General features: G+C 41.9%; 2 protein-coding genes across 5 annotated transcripts in view; one reads left to right on the top strand and one right to left on the bottom strand.

The window, feature by feature from the left end:
- Positions 1-22,601, bottom strand: part of LOC109894667 (CAAX prenyl protease 1 homolog) — a 29,973-nt gene extending 7,372 nt beyond the window's left edge. Inside the window, exons 1-8 of one of the 3 annotated variants that reach the window (XM_020488306.2) lie at positions 22,306-22,510; positions 20,125-20,279; positions 19,814-19,895; positions 18,858-18,993; positions 18,536-18,738; positions 16,831-16,967; positions 16,550-16,691; positions 654-3,670 (exon numbers count right to left, since the gene is read on the bottom strand). In XM_020488306.2, the coding sequence (XP_020343895.1) occupies positions 654-758 (105 nt within the window). In that variant the 5' untranslated portion in view covers positions 759-3,670; positions 16,550-16,691; positions 16,831-16,967; ... (3 more) ...; positions 20,125-20,279; positions 22,306-22,510. Of the gene's footprint in view, positions 1-653; positions 3,671-4,261; positions 4,742-8,636; positions 14,226-16,549; positions 16,692-16,830; positions 16,968-18,535; positions 18,739-18,857; positions 18,994-19,813; positions 19,896-20,124; positions 20,280-22,305 lie in introns of those variants that run through there. The other 2 variants (XM_031829177.1, XM_020488305.2) reach the window with 2 other exon arrangements.
- dynlt1a (dynein light chain Tctex-type 1a) lies at positions 413-7,012 on the top strand. Of its 2 annotated transcripts, XM_020488307.2 has the most exons (6): positions 413-519; positions 5,832-5,943; positions 6,238-6,279; positions 6,388-6,511; positions 6,628-6,705; positions 6,838-7,012. In XM_020488307.2, exons 2-6 carry the CDS (start codon positions 5,917-5,919, stop codon positions 6,906-6,908), a joined length of 342 nt encoding a protein of 113 aa, XP_020343896.1. In that variant the 5' UTR covers positions 413-519; positions 5,832-5,916; the 3' UTR covers positions 6,909-7,012. The 2 variants fall into 2 exon arrangements, with proteins under 2 accessions (XP_020343896.1, XP_031685038.1); XM_031829178.1 differs by lacking the exon at positions 413-519 and having other exon boundaries at positions 5,818-5,943.

Raw genomic sequence — 22,601 nt, 5'->3', positions numbered from 1 at the left:
AACATTTACTGGAAAAACTGCAGATGCGAAGTTTGGTAACAGAATTATGGTAACATCTCCCTCAGTTTTATTATGTTACCAAACGTTGCATGTGCAAAGTTTTTTCTGTAAAAAAAAAAAAAATCTGTGGAAGTTGTTAAAAGTTGTTCTTGTGGATAGAGTTGGATGGTTTGTTAAACTTTGAAATCAATGATTTTTGTTTCGATGTTTTATTTTATTTCACTAGGCAGTTAATTCTTATGACGGGCTACACCGTTCAAACCCGGCCGACGCTGGGCCAATTGTGTGCCGCCCTATGGGACTCCAAACCACGGCCGGCTGTGATACAGTCTGGATTCGAACCAGGGTGTCTGTAGTGACGCCTCAAGCACTGAGATGCAGTGCGTAAGATCGCTGCGCCACTAGCGAGCCCAGTTTAGAATACAGTTTAGAGCGAAAAACCGGTCTCAGCGTAATTCTGTTACCATGGAATTACACAGCACAAAGACGACGTCACTCCCGAAATCAGCTTTGTTCTTGGTAAAAATATTGTAGACAAACAATAATGAAAAGAGTCAGCATGCGGCTAGCTAGCAAGCATTGAAATGCAGTAAAGAAAGCCTTCTTATTGACAAAGATGACCGTTACGAAACAAAGTAAAGTTCAACAATTACCTGTCTGTAGGCAAGGTAGGCCTCCCATAGATACACCGTCCATGAGAACACCAGAACAGCATAAAATATCTTATTTTCGATTGGTAGGTTAAGTATTGTTTCCATCTTTATTCTGGCCTTGGTCTCTATTTAAAGTTAGCAAGCTAGCATGTGTTGCTAGTTGGACTCACTGGTTGAACAGCCGCCCGTTCACACGCCTTCCAGTCTTTATTCAGAAGATACAACTGTTTATATTTAAATAACTTAGTATGGTTTATATCACCAGATTAAATTGACTAGCATTCACCGGTCCACTCAAATTGATAGCAAGCTCATTCGCATCCAGTTTCCATTCATACTAAATGTTCTTCTTCGATAACGTTTAACGGCGGTTGCCATGCTAAATGTCAGTGCAGCAGTTAATTTTGTTCCCAGTGAAACTGAACCAGTCGTCTAAATAACTAAGGTTCCATAGTCACTGTATTATCTCTCAATATACTGAACAAAAATATAAACGCAACAATTTAAGTTGTTACAGTTACAGTTCATATCAGGAAATCAGACCATTTAAATAAATTAGGCCCTAAGCTATGGATTTCACATGATTGGTCAGGGGTGCAGCCATGGGTGGGCCTGGGAGGGCATATGCCCACCCACTTGGCAGCCAGGCCCAACCACTGGTGGGCCAGGGCCAGGCCCAGGCAAACATAATTCGTTTTTCCCCACTAAAGGGCTTTATTACAGACAGAAATACTCCTCAAAATGCATGTGTGTGTTTTGTGTGTGTGGGTGGGTGTGTGGGAGTGTCAGTGTAGTATGTGTGTGGTTAGAGTCCAGTGACTATACATCGAGCCTGTGCAAGAGAGTCAGTGCAAGAAATAAGAATAAATTATAATAAAACAATGCAAATAGTCATTTGATTAACCATTCAGCAGTCTTATGGCTTGGGTGTAGAAGCTGTTGAGAAGCCTTTTGGTTCCAGACTTGGCACTCCAGTACTGCTTGCCGTGCGGTAGCAGAGAGAACAGTCTATGGGTGGCTGGAGTCTTTGACAATTTTTAGGGCCTTCCTCTGACACCACCTGATATAGAGGTACTGGATGGCAGGAAGATCGGCCACAGTGATGTAATGGGCCGTACCCACTATCCTCTGTAGCGCCTTGCGGTCGGATGCCAAGTAGTTACCATACCAAGCGGTGATGAAACCACTCAGGATGCTCTCAATGGTACAGATGTATAACTTTTGAGGTCCCATGACAAATATTTTCAGCCTCCTGAGGAGGAATAGGCATTGCCATGCCCTCTTCATTACTGTCTTGGTGTGTTTGGACCATGATAGGTCCTTAGTAATGTTGACACCAAGGAACTTGAAGCTCTCGACCCGCTCCACTACAGCCCCGTAGATGTGAATGGTGGCATGCTCGGCCCTCCTTTCCTGTAGTCCACGTTCAGCTCCTTTGTCTTGCTCACGTTGAGGGAGAGGTTGTTGCCCTGCACCACATTGCCAGACCTCTGACCTCCTCCCTATCGGCAGTGTCGATGATCGGTCTTACCACCATAGTGTCGTCTGCAAACGTAATGATGGTGTTGGAGTTGTGCGTGGCCACGCAGTCGTAGGGTGAACAGGGAGAACAGGAGGGGATTAAGCACGCACCCCTGAGGGGCCCCCATGTTGAGGGTCAGCTTGGCGGATGTGTTGTTGCCTACCCTTACCACCTGAGGGAGGCCCTTCCGGAAGTCCAGGATCCAGTTGCAGAGGGAGATGTTCAGTCCCACGGTCCTTAGCATAGTGATGAGCTTGGAGGGCACTATGGTGTTGAACGCTAAGCTATAGTCAATGAACAGTATTCTCATGTAGGTGTACCTTTTGTCCAAGTGTGAAAGGGCAGTGTGGAGTGCAATAGAGACTGCGTCATCTGTGGATCTGTTGGGGCTGTATGCGAATTGGAGTGGGTCCAGGGTTTCTGAGATGATGTTGTTGATGTGAGCCATGACCAGCCTTTGAAATAATTTCAAGGCTACAGATGTAAGTGCTACGGGGAAGTAGTCAATTAGGCAGTTTACCTTGGCATTCTTGGGCACAGGGACTATGGTGGTCTGCTTGAAACAGGGTCAGGGAGTCAGTGCAGGGCCCCCGAAGTGGCGCAGCGGTCTAAGGCACTGCATCGCATCACTACAGACCCGGGTTCGATCCCGGGCTATATCACAACCGGCCGTGATCGGGAGTCCCATAGGGCGGCACATAATTGGCCCAGCATCATCCAGGTAAGGGGATTGTTTGGCCGGGTGGGCTTTACTTGGCTCATCGAGCTCTAGTGACTCCTTGTGGTGCGCTGGGCGCCTGCAAGCTGACCTCGGTCATCAGTTGAACAGTCTTTCCTCCGACACATTGGTGCGGCTGGCTTCCGGGTTTAGCGGGTGTTAAGAAGTGCGGTTTGGCGGATCATGTTTCAGAGGACACATGACTTGACCTTCGCCTCCCAAGCTCGTTAGGGAGTTGCAGCAATGAGGCAAGATCCAAATTGGGGAGAAAAAGGGGGTCAAATACAACAACAAAAAATACCATACTTGCCAGCTGGTCAGCGTATGCTCTGAGTATGTGTCCTGGTAATCCGTCAGGCCCTGCAGCCTTATGAATGTTAACGTGGTTAAAGGTCTTACTCACATCGGCTACAGAGACCGTGATCAGACAGTCATTCGGAATTACTGGTGCTCTCATGCATGGTTCAGGGTTGGTTGCTTCAAAGCGAGTATAGAAGACATTTAGCTGGTCTGGTAGACTCGCATCACTGGGCAGCCCGTGGCTGGGTTTCCCTTTGTGATCTGTGATATTTTGCAAGCCCTGCCACATCCGAGCAGAGCCAGAGCCAGTGCTCTGCTCTGGATTCAATCTTAGTCTTGTATTGACGATTGCCTGTTTGATGGTTCGTCGGTGGGCTTAGCTGGATTTCTGATGAGTCCGGATTTGTGTTCCACTCCTTGAAAGCAGCACCTCTAGCCTTTAGCTCAGTGCGGATGTTTCCTGTAATCCATGGCTTCCTGTTGGGATATGTACGTACAGTCAATGTGGGGACAACATTGTCGATGCACTTATTAATGAAGCCAGTGACTGATGTGGTATACCCCTCAACGCCATTGGATGAATCTCTGAGTATATTCCAGTCTGTGCTAGCGAAACAGTCCTCATAATGAGTGACATGTTTATATGTTTGTCAGATTTTTTTCCTGTATGCATTGCTGTACCTTTTTTGGTACTGTACATGTGTATATACAACTCATGGGGAGGGCGGCAAAAGTGTATTATTAAAGCAACTAATGGCGTTGTGATGACATTTTATCTTCTTACTTTACACATGCTAATAAATACATTTATATAAATATATATATAATAATACCATGAATGTAAAATTACTGAAAACAAAGTAATTTGGAAAGTAACATGATAAACCAAGTCAACTGAGTAGTCAACTGAGTCAACTGAGTAGGTAAACCTATTTTGGATTTATTCCATGCTATGAACATTACAGATAATCAGTAATAATCTCCTGTGGGAATCCATTGATTTCAAGCAATTAGAGATGTATCCGATGTATTTGTTGTAGTACGGCTGTATGACCGATTACTTAGCCCTTTTAAGTGGTTCCCATCATTTTGTTAGTCCAAGAATGAAAGAGATAGCAGAGATATTATTGAAAGAAAATATATTTAGAAAGTGTTTTCTCATGCCAATGAAATGCTGTATACACATAGGTGTCCTGCAGTCTAAACTGCAGGGTCAATGAAATAACCATTTAAATTTCTCCTTTGGAGTAGAGTCCATGTTATCTTTATGACCTATGCAGCGCTCTCCCAGTGTGAAGAGCTGTTGGCGTGTACAGAGCCCTTGGTCTGGAGAATGTGTTGAGAGCAGTGTGGGGAGGAACAAGATGGGGAGGTTCGATGTGAACCATGCTTCATCAAGGTTCTCTTCATAGCAGTCACTTTCAATTCTAGCCGCTTGACTTTGATCAGCAGAGGGCTTTGCTGTCTTTTACTGGACCTTCGCTGCTCCATCTTCTCCCCTGAGTTCTTCCAGCTAGCTGGACATTTGGTCACCCAAGTCCAGGCAGCCTTAATGAAAACGTTGAGAATGTAATACATCAGTAGCCTATAAAAGGATAATTACATTTTAAATTAACACATAACTATCAATGGACAAAACATGAACATGGGATAGTGAGTGGCTGAATCAAATATTTGGTTACAGAAAATGAGTTTGTGGCCTCCTTTCATGATCATTTGACTGCTAAATCATTCAATAATGGTAATTCATTTTGATTAAACATAGCATCATGCTGCTTGAAGTAGTCAACTGCCACTCTGATGGTGGTGGTGATGCCCACTGGGCACACACTGGTTGAATCAACGTTGTTTCCACGTCATTTCAAGGAAATTCCGTTGAACCAACCGCTGAATAGACATTGAATTGTCTTCTGTGCTGTGGGTGATGATGATGGTTGAGACAGGAGTTAGGACCACACTTACCTGTGAAGCAAGTTCTATTCTGTCCCAGTAGATATAACACAGGTAGGAGAGAGCAGCCACAAATAAAGCTGTGAAGCATTTCCATCCTTCAAAGACAGTCTGCGGCGACGGGACAACCATATTGAAAGTTGCATGTCTGAATCTGTTGCTACCAGTGAAGCCTGTCGTTAATGCACAACGTATCCTTGACCACTCAGATGATTGGGGTTCAGCTCCTTCAATCCAATCCATTTCAATCAATGTTTTGACATTTTAAATGGCTAGATGGATGAAATGCACTGATAAAACGTGTTGTGGCGCAATTGAATTTCCCACAAATTGGTCGACATTCTAGCATCTAAAATGAGATTCTAGTCATTCTATAGCATGACTTCACAAACGCTGCATATAATTATGACAGGGCCTTATTAGGCATCTTTCTCCACAACATTCCATCCATTATTTCCATTGAATGTGTTTTTCCATCATGTCCACACATTTGTGCTTAAGGCCTATGTTATCCAGAAATAAATGAAAATATCTGACATCTTAAAACGTCCCCTGTCCCCTGAATATTCGGGATATGGCATAGATATAAAAGAAAGAAATGGGTATTGAAAATAAAATCCAACTGACACTATAGGCAGAAATAATAGCCTACATTTGAAACCAAATAATCTCAGAATTTCTGTTGCAGATTCAGGTCCCCGTGATTTGACGTTGACATATTTGTTTGGAGGTCCCTATAGCAACCATCTAAAACGTTCGTACACCACAGGGCCATGGACGAATTTCAATTATCTGAAGAGGTAGGTTTAAAGAAAAAACGCGACATTAAATTATCTTCGGGAAACATTTGAGTTCTTTCCCGGCCTATATTGTTGCATTGTATCTTTTTTTTTTGTTGCATTTAATCACATTTCCTACATTATGTTGCTGTGACGTTATGTCTATTATTTGAGCGGGACAGATAAATTGACCTCTAAAATCCGGTGGCTATATACTGTATGTGGGAAATAAAACAAGAGACAGAAACACCAAATGTCGTGCTGCAAATGTTACTTTCCTAGCTAGAAAAAATGATATTTTCACTCCCTTTTCAGACTGCATTTGTCGTTGATGATATAACTACAATCATAAAAGATGTAAGTATTTGCGCAATTGATGATATTACTACAATCATAAAATGTATTTGCAGTTTCCTAAACAAGTGGTGATTGACATGTCAGTGTTACCGGAAATAAATACTTAAGACTGTGGAGACAACTATTGGAAGCAGTGCCTATCAACAAAATCGAATTAACCAATGGACATCCAGTGTGGTGGAAACAAGTCTGAATCAACTGTCCAAACTAGGAAAACCCTTTAAATACATAGGTAACCCTTCTTGTTATGTTGTGTACAGTACATTTGTAAAATGTAAAAGTATGGCAATGAAAGGACCCAACAAAATCAAGTAATGATTTACACATCTTTACTGTGTTCATCATTAGTGACTTGCATCATACTGCAGAAAAATGGAGCAGGCCTGCACACTGCCAGCTCTTGCTTCTGGGACAACACTATGGACAGTAAGCAACATAACAATGTTTTGCAGACAGCATCTACAAAGCTAAGTAACAGCAGAGGCCCACAATGGTTTTTCATTATCTGTAGAATGTTGGAATGGGAACTATCACAATCTGTGTTTGTTTCTCTTCCAGGAAGCTGTACGGTGAGATGGGAGAACAAAACCACGTACTGTATAGTTTGTGTCTTTGGGTTGGCTGTCTGACTTGAACAACCACCATCTTCTATCTTCCCCTGTTTGGTAATCAGACATTTTCCCAACCCCAGTGAAACCAGTCTAATAAATGTAGCCCTTGGTTTTGAACACAACTGGTCAATCATTGAATACACCCGTCTTATTCCTTATCACGTTAAGCGGTTTAGCTCAACAAGTTCTCAACAAAGTTAAAAAGACATTGAAATTATTTTTTCTCCTTTCTTCCCAAATGATGACTGCACATTATTGCAAACTGATCATTGCAGATTTAAAATCACTGAATAATGAACAGTTTAATACCACTTATATGCCTTTTTATAAATATACCTTAAAAGATAGTCTCAGCGATATGACGTAGATGCAGAAAATAAACAGCATAGTGGGTCAATTTACACATCAACTAAGAGCATTGACGTGTAAGGCTCAACTTCTCCCTTGTTTTGGTCCTGTTCCTACCACACTAACCAGTGTTTGTGCATCTGAAAACATAGTTGAAATATTTTTTTTAAACTAGGCAAGTCACTTAAGAACACATTCTTATTTACAATGACGGCCTACCCTGGGCCAATTGTGCCCCACCCTATGGTACTCCCAAACAGGGCTGGATGCGATACAGCCTGGATTCAAACCAAGGACTGTAGTGACGCCTCTTACACGGAGATGCAGCGCCTTAGACCGCTGCGCCACTCGGGAGCCCAGTTTACCAAGCCACCAATTACTTCAACCTGGAAAAGTTAAGCTACCCTTAAGAAACATAGTTTACTTAAAAGTTATTTTGAAAAAGTATACTTTACAAAATATAAATGCAACATGCATCAGTTTCAAAGATTTTACTGAGTTACAGTTCATATAAGGAAATCCGTCAATTGAAATAAATAAATAAATTAGGCTCTAACCTATGGATTTCACATGACTGGGCAGGGGTGCAGACAATCATAATTAGTTTTCCCCCACAAGAGGACTTTTATTACAGACGTGCTCCCTCAAAACATCTGTGGCATTGTGTTGTGTGACAAAACTACACATGTTAGTGGCCTTTTGTCCCCAGCACAAAGTGCACCTGTGTAATGAGCATGCAGTTTAATCAGCTTTTTGATATGCGACACCTGTCAGATGGATGGATTATCTTGGCAAAGAAAACTCTCCTTTAACCTGGATGTAAACTAATTTGTGCACAACATTTGAGAGAAACAAGCCTTTTGTGCATATGGAACATTTCTGGGATCTTTATTTTCAGTTGATGAAACCAACACTTTACATGTTGTGTTTATATTTTTGTTCAGTGTAGTTCACTACAACCAAACTGCTTTGTGAAAAATTATCATTCCTAAATCTGAAAAGTCAAACCAGGTTTTCATTCAACCGTATGCAAGTAAAGTACCTCATGACAGGCCTGACAGAAACAGACATGGTCGCTAAACTTTCCAAATGTGAAGAAAACCCAACTAGTGTCGATAAAATGAATTATGTGAGAGAAGTCGGTGGAAACGCTTTTATGCACAAATATTGATATAACCATAATATTGAAGAAAACTTGGGACGCGATGACGTGTGGTCCTTCCACTACGACTGGTCGGGAAATCATGCAGTTTATTAGGCTACAGATTAAATAAATTACAATAAACTTCACAGGGCGGTGAAAGTGCAAGCTTGATGCTCATTTCCAATAAATAGAGGGTCTTATTCTGGAGACATTATCATTGGATGCTTAGCTGCCATTTGACAAATAACATAACAATCCATAACAATCTCACCATATATGCTGTACGTGCTTTCTAGTCAACAGTGTGCAGGTACAGAACTTTACCTGCACGCTTTTTGCTAGAGCGCTCGTGCCACTTTGCTAGTGGGCACACTCGTTATTGAAACACTTTCTTGTGAGAAAAGCCACTCTATAAAGTAAAATGTGTTTATTTTCATAGATAGTCCACTATATTTTCACTGACTAGTTCCCTGAAGAGTTTAAAGACTAATCATTGTAAAGGCATGACAAGGAAAATAAAGATAGACAATGCAATTTCATATTTTTGAAAGGGCCTATTCAAACATTTATTATTCTTATAAAGCATTACACATCTGCCCACTGCATTGAAAAAAAGAAAGGGGTCTTAATATTCAGAGGGGACAACATTTTTCCTCAAGTTATTAGTGGGCAAATGAGATGTTTCTCTCCCATGAAAGCTATTTTTCAGACAAATTCATAGCATTGAAATGGTACAATGAGCTACACCGTTCTAAATAATATTTGAAAATGTTTTATAAAACTTCATTTTGTAGTGAGAAGACGCATATATATATACACATTAGAACGTTCATCACCTGACAAAAATGTAATACAAATACTCTAAAGAACTTTTAAAAAATCAGGGGAAGGATCATTTTACACACGTATCTGTTGTATGTCAATTAAGGTACTTGAGCTAATCAGTTTGGCAACTTAAAAAGATACTGATAACATCAGAGTAGTAATTACATTAGAAAAAAAAAACACTGGGATAGTCTTTATATTGGACACAAAGGTACTCAGTTCTACGATCCGTCGAGAAGTAGCTTATCATTAGTTTTTGTGGGGAAGAGGTCAAGCAAGGAGGTGGAAAACCTTGGCCTCTCAAGAACTACCACGGGCCTGAGGTACTGCAGCTGCTTAATGGCTAAGTCACCACAACCCGTCAGAGCCTTGTCCAAGATGAGGCGCAAGTTCTGGACTGATGTGTATTCCCCTGTCCTGGGAAGAGGCTGAAGTGGGGAAGATCTAGCCCGCCTGCTACGGGTAGTAGAGAGGCCCATCTGGCTGTTCTCCTTTACAGAACAGTTACGTCTGTAGGAATCCCGCCGCCGAGCAGACACCACAGGTGGTTCAGGCCTGTGGCTGTTGCAGTGAGAAGCCCGGGGCCTCACATCATCCTTAGTGCTCTCCTGTATGAACTTCAGGAAAGATGACTCGAATCCCATAGGTTTATAAGCAGCCAGGTCAAATGAGCGAAGGGGAGGGCTGTGAGGCTGGGAGTCCTTTGGGATGGGAAGGAGCTCAGAGAGTTCGTTCTTACGTTTAAGTGGCTGGCGGGCTTGAGGGGAGGGCAATGGCACAGAAATTGTTGGTTTGCCACCATCTTTGCCTGAACTGTCCATGAAGCCCTCATCAACACTGAATCGGAGGGAGGATGGTGGAGAGAGATCAAGAGCGGGCGGGTTTGAGGATTTTCGCCTTGGCCTCTCCTCTTGGCTGTTTTGAGTAACAGGCTCTTCAGTGTGCCCACTAGGTTCTCCATAAAGCAAGTCATCGGCACCCACCAAAACATTCCTCTCAGCAGGTGGCTCCTCTTTGAACCGCAGTGGGTCATGCTCATCAAGTGTGTCTGCTTCGATGGAGTGCAGACTCATAGGGACAGATGGACCACCAGGGTTATCTGGCTCTGCTTGATACTCCATCTTCAGAACTCCGTTAGGTGCCCTCGTCATATCAGGGCAAGCAGATAATACAGTATTCCTCTGAATCAGCTCGTCCAGTTTCTCTGCACTAAACACAAGCTTATCCTCATTCAATTCAAAAGCATGATTGGTTAATTTGTGGCAATTCAAATAGTGACGGCGCATACTACGTATAAATTTAACTACAGAATCACAACCTTGCACCATGCACGGGAAGGCTTCACGTTGACAACGATCTTGGCACATCTGCAAGGCCTCCTCATGGGAACGGAATACCATATCTTCAAACCTTCTGGATTTCTTTTCAGTTGACAAATTTTCAACTTCATCTTCATCTTGCTCTTCACTAGTTTCTTCAGCCTTAACATCTTCAGGAGACTTTGGGCAGTGTCTTAGAGATTGCCTGAGGGGTAGCTTGGTTTCATCTTTCTGTGGCGTAGATGTGATGATCAGCTTCTTTTGGCATCCAGTGGCTGACGTGTCCTTGTGAGTATTCTGGAGACGTAATACGAGTGAATCATAATAATTGAGGTGGCTAGAGAGTGCATGTTTTTTCAGACTACTGCTTTGGGTGAACACTTTTGTACAGCCGTCATACTTGCAGCACAAGGTCGCCTGGTAAGGATGATCACTTTTTCTGTGACGTTTTAGACTACTGGTCGCCTGGTTAGGATGATCACTTTTTCTGTGACGCTTCAAGCTACTGGTCGCCTGGTTAGGATGCTCACTCTCTGTGTGTCGCACCAAGCTACTGTTCAGGAGGTAAGAAGCATTACAGTTGGCGTAGCTGCACCTAAACTTCTGTAAAGCTGGGTCTTCTGAAAGCACGGAAGGATGTCCCATCACCTGCGAATGAAGCTTCTTCTGGTGGCGATAAAGACTGGAGGCGTGGGAGAAAATAACCCCACAGTCCTTGTGCTTGCACATATGAATGCCGCCTTTGCCTCTTCGCATACCTCTGTCTTCACTTTCCTCCTCTTCGAAGTGATCCTGCACAGATGGAGCATGACTGCATTTCTTACGCTTGTCTCCAGATTTAGCAAATTGTACAATATTTTGTCGCATTATTTTCTTTTTTTGGTACTTCTGCTGCCAGGAGGGGTGTTGCCAGGTGGGGGTCTGAGATTTTTGTGTAAAGGAGGATGTTTGCTCGGTGTCATCTGGGGGCTGTGTAAAGGAGACTGTTGGCTTGGTGGGTTCTGGGGGTTGTGTTATGGAGACGGTTGGCTTGGTGGGTTCTGGGGGTTGTGTTATGGAGACTGTTGGCTTGGTGGGTTCTGGGGGTTTACCCTCAACCCGCTTTTTAGACCAACAGCTCATTTGCTCCACAACTGCCTCGCTAAGTCTATGCGTCTGAAGATAATGAACCCTCAAGTCAGTCTTCTCTCTATGGCATTTGAAGCAGAGGTGACACTTAAATGGCTTAAATGTCAGTGATTTGAGGATCTTCATTCCTTTCGCCTTCTTTTCTGAGAAACTATGCTTGTTCATGTAGTGGCGCATTAGGGTTGTGCTGGTCACACTTCTAAAGTTGCAATCATTAAGCTCACAGAAGTATGGTTTAGTAGAGGCTTGCAAAACAAAGGGGCTGACCTGGTCTGCATCTAAGTGTTGCTCTGTGGGTAGACTGTGGGCTACTGATGGTTCCGTGTTTGATGTCAGTTTCACCCTCTTGCCAACAGCGGGTTGCGCTCTCTTTTGCAAAAACACAACTGGGGACCTGGTACCAAGACCCTGATGGCAGGATATCTTTGATGTGGATCCTGAGATTGGATGGAAGGGCTCACAAAATCCATTTGTAGAGCTGGAGAGAGTCAGACTAAGCTGGCTAAGCCCAATCAAAATCTCTCTCAAAGGGTCATTGTCCAGGCTTGAGGGAGATGTTGCTGTGTTCTTAATAGGACAAGCATTTTCCTGGCTTGACCCCTTCATTAGCAGACAAGTTGCAAGTTCATGTTTGTTCTTGTCATCGTTGTTCTTCTCTGTTTTTATCTTTAGACCTTTCGATTTCAGGCCCTTCTCTTTGACAAGATTTTTGCGTTCCTTATTCTCAGACTTGAAATGTTCTGGATGAACACACCTTAGGTGTTGGTGGACATCTCTAGCTTTGGAGAAGGTCAATCCACACCTTTCGAAACCACAAGTGAACTTTTTTCCATCGAAGCACACAGCAACAGATGCCATTGTGCCCTTGGGCTCCTTGCAACTCTGTGAGGAGGAGGCACTGCATGTAGAGAAAGTAACAATGTTTTCCCCGTTGACTACCTCCTCCAGTACAGTCTTTATGTCACACGACTTTTTGGGGCTGGCCATCTCCTCTGTTATGGAGTCAAGATGTTTTCTTTTGGCCTTCCTCTGTGCCTCAAAGTCTTCCTCAGAGAAGGTAATGCCGTGTGTGGCTAAATGCCGGCCAAATTCCTTTTTAGAAAAGTAGAACTTCTTGCAATCAAGGCTAGTGCAGCTATATGCTGCATCACGAAAGTGCTGTGCTTCATGGTGGTATACCTGCCCCAAGTCACAGAAAGAAAGACTACAACCTTTGAGCTCACACTGGTAGCTAAGTTGAAAGCCATGGCTCTGCTTATGTGTGACAAGCTCATTGGAGGTGCTGAAACGAGCACCACAATCTGTGACCATACACATGTAAGGCAGGTCACCGTAGTGCACACGCCGATGCCTGCGGTGGTGATAGGCAGACATGAAGTGGCGCCGACAGTAAGTGCACTTTTCCCTACGGTCTCTCATTTCACAATAATGTTTCACGTTCTCGTCGCTAACATGGTCTTCTGATTTAAGGTGCACACCCAGGTACTTGGAATGCTTAAAAGTCTTTGTACAGTGAGTAGCAGGGCATGTGTATATGTCACGATTCTGCAATTCAAAATGAACGTTAATGTATTCAATTGTGATGTTATCCTCATGACCAGGCTTCCTGGGTGCAGATGAAGCTTGTTCTAGAATGTGCTCCAGAACATCAGGATCATGTGTGGACTGGTAGTACAGCATTAAGGATGGGTCAAGGGCAATCTCACCAGGCTCCAAGTCATCCAAGTCATCCTCCTCCATTTCCTTATCCAAATCAACCCTCTTTTTGTCCTTTTTCTTCTGTCGAGTGCTTCTGGATGGCATCTGAAGGTGTAGTTTGGTGTGTGGGATAAAATCCTTCCTGCTCTTAAACTTCTTCAGGCAGACAGGGCAGGTGGAAACACCGTTTTCTTCATGCCTCTTAGAGTGAAGAAGGATTCGAGTCTCAGTAACAGATTTCTTACAAATCTTGCAGAAGAACTTGTATTTCTTCTGCAGTGAACCCTGCTCTGAGGTACCCTCAGCATCTGGCTTTGAAGGTGGTTTACTGTCCCGGTCATTTTCTTCATCTTTCTCATGACCATCAATGCTTCCACTTGTCCCATTTATGTATTCTTTTGGCATATCAACAAATCCCCTCTCCACCGCCTCCTCCTTTACATCCTGCTCAAGACTAACCTCCTCCTGCCCCCGCCCTTTCTCTTCTTCCTCCTCCGGCTCAGGTTCAAGCCCCAGCAGCATGATGCACTGATGCTTGAGTGTCTTCCAGTCCCAGAATTCAGGGTCGAAAGGCCAGTGGGCTTTAAGTGCCAGGAGCAGTTCACACCGCAGAGAGTTGGGGATAATGGCATTTTCCTGGTCATACTTCTGATCGGGCCGCAGATAGAGCTCTTGAAGGGTGCTGAAGGCCACATGAGAGAGGCCTAAGAGAAACTCTGTCAGCTGGCAGGCCCGCAACACCTCAAGATCGTCTGGTAGGAGGCAGGATACAGTTTTGCACACAGATATCCTCGTTTCTGTGTCCTCTTGCTTTGGGAGCTGTAGTGCTTTAACACATAACTCCACAGATGAAGCCAGACCCAGCTCCTCTGCCTGTAGAATAAACATGAGATTGTTTTTTTCCATTGGTGTGACAGTGGCATACAATTTAAAGTAACTGCCCAGCCCAGTGAAAATTCCACTTTAAAAAAATATATTCTGTTAAAACCTTTTAGGGATAGGGGGCAGCATTTTCACTTTGGATGAATTGCGTGCCCATAGTGAACTGCCTCCTATTCTGTCCCAGATGCTAATATATTCATATTATTATTACTATTGGATAGAAAACGCTCTGAAGTTTATAAAACTGTTTAAATTATGTCTGTGAGTATAACAGAACTCAGGGCAGGCAAACTTCCAAACAGGAAGTGGACATTCTGGGGCTGGTTGATTTTCAACTCATCGCCTATTCACATCCAAGTAAGATATGGATCTGTTCACACTTCCTACACCTTCCACTAGCTGTCAACAGTCAGAACGTGGAATGAAGCCTCTAGTGTGATGTGGGACCGGATGGCAGCTATTTGATTCACTGGTCTGGCAGAATGCCAGTTCCTTGTTACGCACAGTACTTATTATATTGCCTTGCGTTCCATTACTCTGTAGACAAAAACGAATGCTCCGGTTGGAACGTTATTGGATATATGATAATATATAATAATAATAATAACATCCTGAAGATTGATTCTCTACTTAGTTTGACCAGTTTATTCGACCTGGAATATAACTTTTTGAAGTTTTCGTCCAAGTTCGCCTGGACCGGAGCCAGCTTTTGGACATGTGAGCTAAACGTGCTAGCAAAAGTAGCTAATTGGACACTAGTAATGGACATTATCGAATAAAACAATTTTTGCGGAACTAGGATTCCTTGCACTGCATTCTGATGAAAGATCATCAAAGGTAAGGGAATATTTATGATGTAATTTCGGATTTCTGTTGACTCCAACATATTTACTTCTGAGCGCCGTCTCAGATTATTGCATGGTATGCTTTTTTCGTAACGTAAAAAAAAAAAAATCTGACACAGCGGTTGCATTAAGAACCAGTGTATCTTTAATTATATTTAAAACATGTATCTTTCATCAAAGTTTATGATGAGTATCTCTGTTATCTGACATATGACAGATATTTTGGAGGCATTTCTGAACATGGCGCCAATGTAAACCGAGATTTGTGGATATAAATATGCATATTATCGAACAAAACATAAATGTATTGTGTAACATGATGTCATATGAGTGATGAAGATTATCAAAGGTTAGTGATTCATTTTATCTCTAATTCTGCTTTTGGCTGGGAAAAATGGCTGTGTTTTTTGGGATTTGGTGGTGATCTAACAAATATATGTTGTGTTGTTGCTGTAAAACGTTTTTAAAAAAAATCGGCCACGATGGGTAGATTAACAAGATGTTTATCTTTCACTTGCTGTATTGGACTTGTTAATGTGTGAAAGTTAAATCTTTAAAAAATATATTTTTGAATTTCCCGCGCTGCATTTTCAGTGGAATGTTGGGGAGGGGGGGGGTCCATTAGCGGAACCTGTGTCCTAGACAGGTTAAGTCATATCCAACTGTTGTTGATCCGTCATATACTCCTGGCCAAAGTAAAATAAATAAATAATTAAAACACTTCAAAAACCCCACCTCAACCAGACCATTTTTAAAAATGCTGCTATTTCCTCAGAACATGTCGTCATCTCACTGATGATTGAGCTGACCAATTAGTGGTTTACTTAAAAGAATATTTAATGACCAGTATAGACGGGTTGGCTGACAACGGCATTACAATGATGCGTGCATTGATGTCTAGCAACAATGACAAAAATCTTCCTTGTGGGAAATTGCAGATGGCTCGTTTCGTATCTTGTTTTGAGGTGTTTTGACTGATGTCATGTCTTACGCTAATATGGCTCAAACTCACTAGCTAACCAACAATTGTAACGATGTATTTCAGAGACAATAAGCACTCATTGAGCAAATTTATTTATGTTTTCATTAAACATTGAGACTAATTATATAGTTTACATGTTGTCAACAGTGTAAGCCATACCGTCCGTTTTACCCCATAGTTGCGCACGCGTTGCTTTTGTCGCTAAACAACCAACCCGTCTATACACCCACACCATTCTGTTGGGGTACGTTGACATCATTCCAACACAGAAAAGTTGCTTTTTAACATACTCAATTACAATTTTTTGGAAGGAAAACCATTTCACTCATATTGTAAGTAATTATAGGTCATATTTCATAGAAATCTGCAAACACTGGGCAGTTACTTTACATTTTGGGAAATTGTAACTGATATTTTAAGAAAATAAGTTTAAACTTTACATTGCAATGACATATCAAAATCAGAGGTAGAAAAGTCTATTCTCCTACCTCTGTCCGGATGACACGCACAAGGAAGAGCAGATGGTAGACAGTCTTAGCAATGGCACCTAGCTGCAGGCAACGCTCCAGCAGTGACTCCAAAGATGGGTCGATCCTTCTCTGCAGCTTACTCCACAACAGTGTGAGCTCCCTAAAAAGACAGAAAAGATGAAATAGCATAGAAAAATATAAAATTGGAACAAGACCCAAAAACACACACCAGCGCAGAAATAAGAATTTCAATTTATCCATATGCTTTGCAAAACTCTTGGCATTGACTGAAAACTCACCAGGAGCAGTACAGGCTCTGCTGCTGCAGCTGTTGAGTTAGGAAGGTAGTACACAGGATGAAGGCTGTGTTATCCTCCCCCTCAGTCTCCAAATTGCATGTAATATCCAGCACATCCTTACAGTCCAGTCTGGATATCTGTGGGATAAATAAATACAACGCCAAGTCGGTGGCCTTCAGAAAGTATACACACCCCCTGACTTTTTCCACATTTTGTTGTGTTACAGCCTGAATTTTAAATTGAGATGTGTCACTGGCCTACACGCAATACCCCATAATGTCAAATTGGAATTATGTTTCTAGACATTTTAACAACTAAATGAAAAACGAAACACTGAAATGTCTCGAGTTAATACGTATCCAACCCCTAAATAAGTTCAGGAGTAAAAATGTTCTTAATACGTCACCTAAGTTGCATGGACTCACTGTGTGCAATGAGTGTTTAACATGATTTTTGAATGACTACGTCATATCTACATCACCCCACACATACAATTATATGTAAGGTCTCTAATCAAGCAGTGAATTTCAAACAGATTCAACCCGAAGACCAGAGAGGTTTTCCAATTCCCAGCAAAGGGCACCTGGGAATGGGTAAAAAAATAAAGCAGACATAGAATATCCCTTTGAGCAGGGTGAAGTTATTAATTACTGCAAATATTGTACAATCCAGGTGTGCAAAGCTCTTAAAACATCTGGATTAGTGCCCCTTCCATGGGACGGTTGAGCTAACATAAGCTAATGCGATTAGCATGAGGTTGTAAGTAACAAGAACATTTCCCAGGACATAGACATATCTGATATTAGCAGAAAGCTTCAATTCTTGTTAATCTAACCGCACTGTCCAATTTACAGTGGCTATTACAGTGAAAAGATACCACGCTATTGTTTGAGGAGAGTACCCAATTTTGAAAATGAAAAGTTAAAATGAGGCACATTTGGGCAGTCTTGATACAAAATCTTGAACAGAAACGTAATGGTTCATTGGATGAGTCTAAAACTTTACATGTACACCGATGCCATCTAGTGGCCAAAATCTAAATTGCACCTGGGCTGGTATAATAAATTCTGGCCTTTCTTGCATTTCAAAGATTATTATTTTAAAAAAAAAATTGTACCTTTTTTGTATTATCTTTTACCAGATCTAATGTGTTATATTCTCCTACATTCCTTTCTCATTTCCACAAACTTCAAAGTGTTTACTTTCAAATGGTACCAAGAACATGCATATCTTTGCTTCACAGCCTGAGCTACAGGCAGTTAGATTTGGGTATGCCATTTTAGGCGAAAATTATAAGGGGCGGATCCTTAAGAGACTTACCCAGAAAGACAAATTTGATTCTAACATGTATTGACTCAGGGGTGTGAATAATTATGTAAATGAGATATAAAATGAGATGTAAAATCATGCTCCAATATGTAATTATGGGGTATTGTGTCTAAATCTATTGAATCCATTTTGAATTCAGGCAGTAACAAAATGTGGAATAAGTCAAAAGAGGTACGAATACTTTCTGAAAACACCAACTACAGTATTGTGGAAAATATCACTTACATTTTAAGGGCAAAGGAGTTCAAACAAACACTGTCAAATTCACTAAGCCATCACACTTATTTCCTTACATAACAGCATTCTCTGAAAGCTATTTAAATAGCAGTATGAATAATAATGCAACTGAGCTGAGCTCAACAACACACTGACAGACCTCCATGATGGCCTCCTCGCCCGGCAGCAGTTGGCAGAGGAGAGAGACATAGGTCTGGCGGAAGGTGGTTTGGTTGGAGACAAGATGGCATTCAGCACAGGCCTTAGCCAGTACCACAGCCTTCGCCACCTCCCCCACTTTCTCCAGGTGTTTAACCCGCATCTCCATGAAGCCCTCCCCCTCCAAGGAGATGTACGCGTCAACTACAGGAACATGACAAAGCAACAGATGCTAGTTGACTGGCTGACTGGAATCATAGTAAAATGTATATAATTGATTTATTATTGCACTGTTGACAATAGAGTAAGGTTGTGATACTGACCTTCCTCTGCGGTTGTGGGATGACCGGTGAGAAGGGCGCTTAGGACAGGGTTACTCCACGCTCCACCCTCCCCTGTGATTTGGAGGAGGGCTTGTAGATCTATGCTCCCATACTCCAACAAGGCATCATGTGCCACCTGCAAAACCGTCAAGAACACACAAAAAGGGGGTTGTGTCACAAATGTCAGGTGAGGTAACAGTGACATCATGGTAAAGTAATAGGGCTGTGACGATACCAGTATTGCAATATTTTTTTCCACAGCAAAAAATGAAAACATGAAGCAGACCAAACTCTTTGGTATTTTAAAAACATGCAGTATATAAAATATTGTGTGCTGGTTGGAAAATAAATGTGACTCCGGATGACAACATGTTTGTTTCTAACATTAGGGACGTTTTCCTAAAGAAGTTATCATCCGCTGTGTGTTTTATTTCCTTGCCACGATACTAATGAGTATCGCGATACTGGTATTGTCCCGACCCAATAAAGTATGTAATGTAGGACAGGTCCTCACTATATCAAGATTTCAATTGGAAATTAAAATAAAAAAAATCCCAACTGCAACTTGTTTCAATTCCCCCTGCTAATGTGTTGTAACGCTTTCACTCCCTTCTTCCAGAACACATTTACTTTCAATGTGAAACATTTACTGAAAAACCCCTCTGGTGGATTCCCAACTTCCTATCAAACAGGCCCCAGGTGGTCAAGAACCACGGCACGTTATCAGACAGCACCAGTGTATAACGTAGTATTGTCCAGGGAACATTGCTTGGGCCACTGCCATTCATCAACAACACAGCATGTCAATAGTACCACCAAGCGAAAGTAAATAAACCTGTCTTTGAACTATAGAGAAGTGGATGCAGTATAATCAGTCAACCAATCATTATTTTTCCCTTCCATCTTCTCTCTCTCATTAGCTACTATTTCTTAACATCTCACAGCCCATCCTTTACCTGAACAGAGCGGTGAAATTGAACCCAGGCCTCATAAGGGATTTCGTTTTCAGGCACAGATAGCAACAGTTCAAAACAGCTCCTGGAAGCAAAATAACAGAGACAACGAAGGACAACTTGTGAAACTTCATGACACAACGTTATCTATTTCTAACATGCAGCACAAAAAAACAATGAAGCCATGTCAACAACAAAAGAAGGCCCGGAGCACACAGTAGAAATGTGGTGATCACTATACTTCTCTGGCTTCAAAATAATAATCTAGGTACAACCCTAACAGTGTAAAGCACTTGGTTACTGAGTTGACTCACAGTGCTAATCTCTTCAACACCAGGGCAACAGTGTCAGAGTCTGCAGTGAGATGTGGCCTTGCAGCAGCAAAACAGTTGATGGCCAGGCAGTAGACCTCCAGGAGAGGAAGACCATGTTCCACAGAATTCCTGCTCCCAGCGTAGTCCATCAGTGCCTGCAAAGACAGACATGGAGAAGTCAACTCTTTCAATGACAAAAAAAAAAAAAAAAAAAACAGGCAGCTGGGTTGTGGTTATTAAAAAAATATGTTTTTGCACTTTCACTTTCATTAGGATTAAGACAACTAACATCTATCTTATTTAGTTACGGAAAACACCCTGAATGCCAAAGACATTGTGTTGATGGCAGGCAGGGCAAGCACCATATGTCACTGTTAATTAGTCTTCCTGTGAGGTGTGGCAAGGCTCATTGAGGAAAGAGGCTACAGAGTGTTTCCCCTAGGATTTATTTTATTCTCCCTCCTAAATTGCGTGGAATTTGTTGTTTCAGTTTCTTACAAAACGCCCATTACTTTTTGTCCAAAGTGAGTCTTGTTTTTACACCATCTATGTGTAGAAAAGTAAATCTAAAAATAATATATATAAAAAAGTATATTATATATATATATATTTATTTGAATTGCCATGGGGGGGGGGGGGCTGTCTGATTGGTCCCAGCTTGCACTCTCTTTTTTACCTTGATTGGGCCTGGGGGAGCAGCCTACACATTTGACAGCTCTAAGACAAGGTGTACCTAGAGAGCTGTGGACCCCCAGTCTGTCACATCAACATTTCCCCAAAGCCCCTCTTGCCAAGAGTCCTCAGTGTGCACTTCTCTACCACCATTACAGTGGGTTGGCTAAATTTAACCTCCATCTAGGGTAAATATGAGAGTCACTCCTCCAGAGAATAAGCTCCAGCCTGAGTATATCTAACACCCAATTAACTTCCAATTAATGGTTAGCAGCTATAATTAACCCAGTTTAGGATTTTTGGTCAAATATTTAAATGGGAAATCTGCAGTTCAAACAATAAAGTAATCTCCCCACCACTGATTCTGTAAACAGCTGAGGAATGGGGCTGGAGAAAAGTAAGCACCATCAAATTCATAGACAGAGCTATAGATGCACGGACAATCAATTATATCAACATAGATTTAACCATGTTGAGGTTATACAGTGTGTGTTTAAAATTACATTGTTTACAAATACATTAGTTTAGAAAAAGTCTATAAAACAAACAAGACAGTTAAACTAATATTGAGGCATTTTAAAGTTATATTCAAGAATGAATGGCTATATCATGAATTTACAAGTAAAAAAGGTATGTAGCAATCTGATTGTCCCTTTAAACTCTCAACTTTACGAATGTAGATAAAAACAGCATAGCAAACTGATACTACAGAACAGTCAGTTAAAAACAAAATAGTCTTAATTTTCAAATGATTTATACTTGAATATTGATTTTGACACAAGTGTTACTTGGTGTTAAAAACAAAATGAACGTGGATGAACCACGTTGCCATCAACTAGCGAGAAAGCATGTTTTTGTAGAGTGAGGGTCAAATAAACTCCTTAACTCGATAATGAAACAAGTAAGGTTTAAGTTGTAGTTAACAAATAAAATGGCTAATAAATAAACTAACTAGGCTAATTGATAAGTAGGCTGACGAAAAACACTTGCACTGCAGGCCTATTTACATGCATGTCTGCAAGTGCCTGAAACAAAACGTGAAACACCCCGCCCCGCTTACTTTAAATATTCTAAACGTTGCAAATAGCAGCACGATAAACTAGTTAACTACTAGTTTGTACAGACTGGAAATAGTACTAAAATATTTTGCATGCCTGGTTGTCGTCCTTGACCACTGCATCCGTCTCTCTCTCGGACAAGCTTGCACAACAACCATGACAACATTGGTTGCTAACGTTAGCTAACTATTAGGTAGCCCAACTGATGATAGCATGGCTATGTTTTGCACATCATTGGTGGTTATGTCATGCAGTTATGTTATACTTTGCTGGGATCGTTAATTGTGCATTAGATGCATATTGTTTGCTTATCCTGATCAAAATGTTCCAGCTAGCAGCTAAAGGCCATATTGGCGCTGGCGCATACATAGCCAACATCGCTAGCTAGTTAAGCTATGCGAAAAAAACATTGGTTTTCCTTTGAGTTTTGCATGCACACACGCTTAGCTACCTGGCAGAAGTTGTCGCAATATTCGGTGGATGATATTTCCGAAATGTCTTGTTGCCTGAGCGTTGCTTCAAGCGCTCTCAGGGTGGTGAGCAAGCATTCCATGGCGACGAGAGTGTCCTCGGCAGTGTTGGAAGGCCGATTACTCCAGTCGGGCTCTGGTTCAACATCACTATCCGCCATCTTCAGTCCCCGCCACCGCGCGTATGCATCGCCTTCATGTGACGCGCGTGCACCAGCGTGCGCTCACCACTTCTTCTTCGTGTTGTTTTCCGACAGACTAGATGCTTTGTGGCGTA

This window comes from Oncorhynchus kisutch, linkage group LG7 (genome assembly GCF_002021735.2).
Source record: "Oncorhynchus kisutch isolate 150728-3 linkage group LG7, Okis_V2, whole genome shotgun sequence".
Lineage (NCBI taxonomy): Eukaryota > Metazoa > Chordata > Actinopteri > Salmoniformes > Salmonidae > Oncorhynchus > Oncorhynchus kisutch.
The sequence above is the reverse complement of the archived record's forward strand: the minus strand, read 5'-3'. Positions and strand labels throughout refer to the sequence as shown.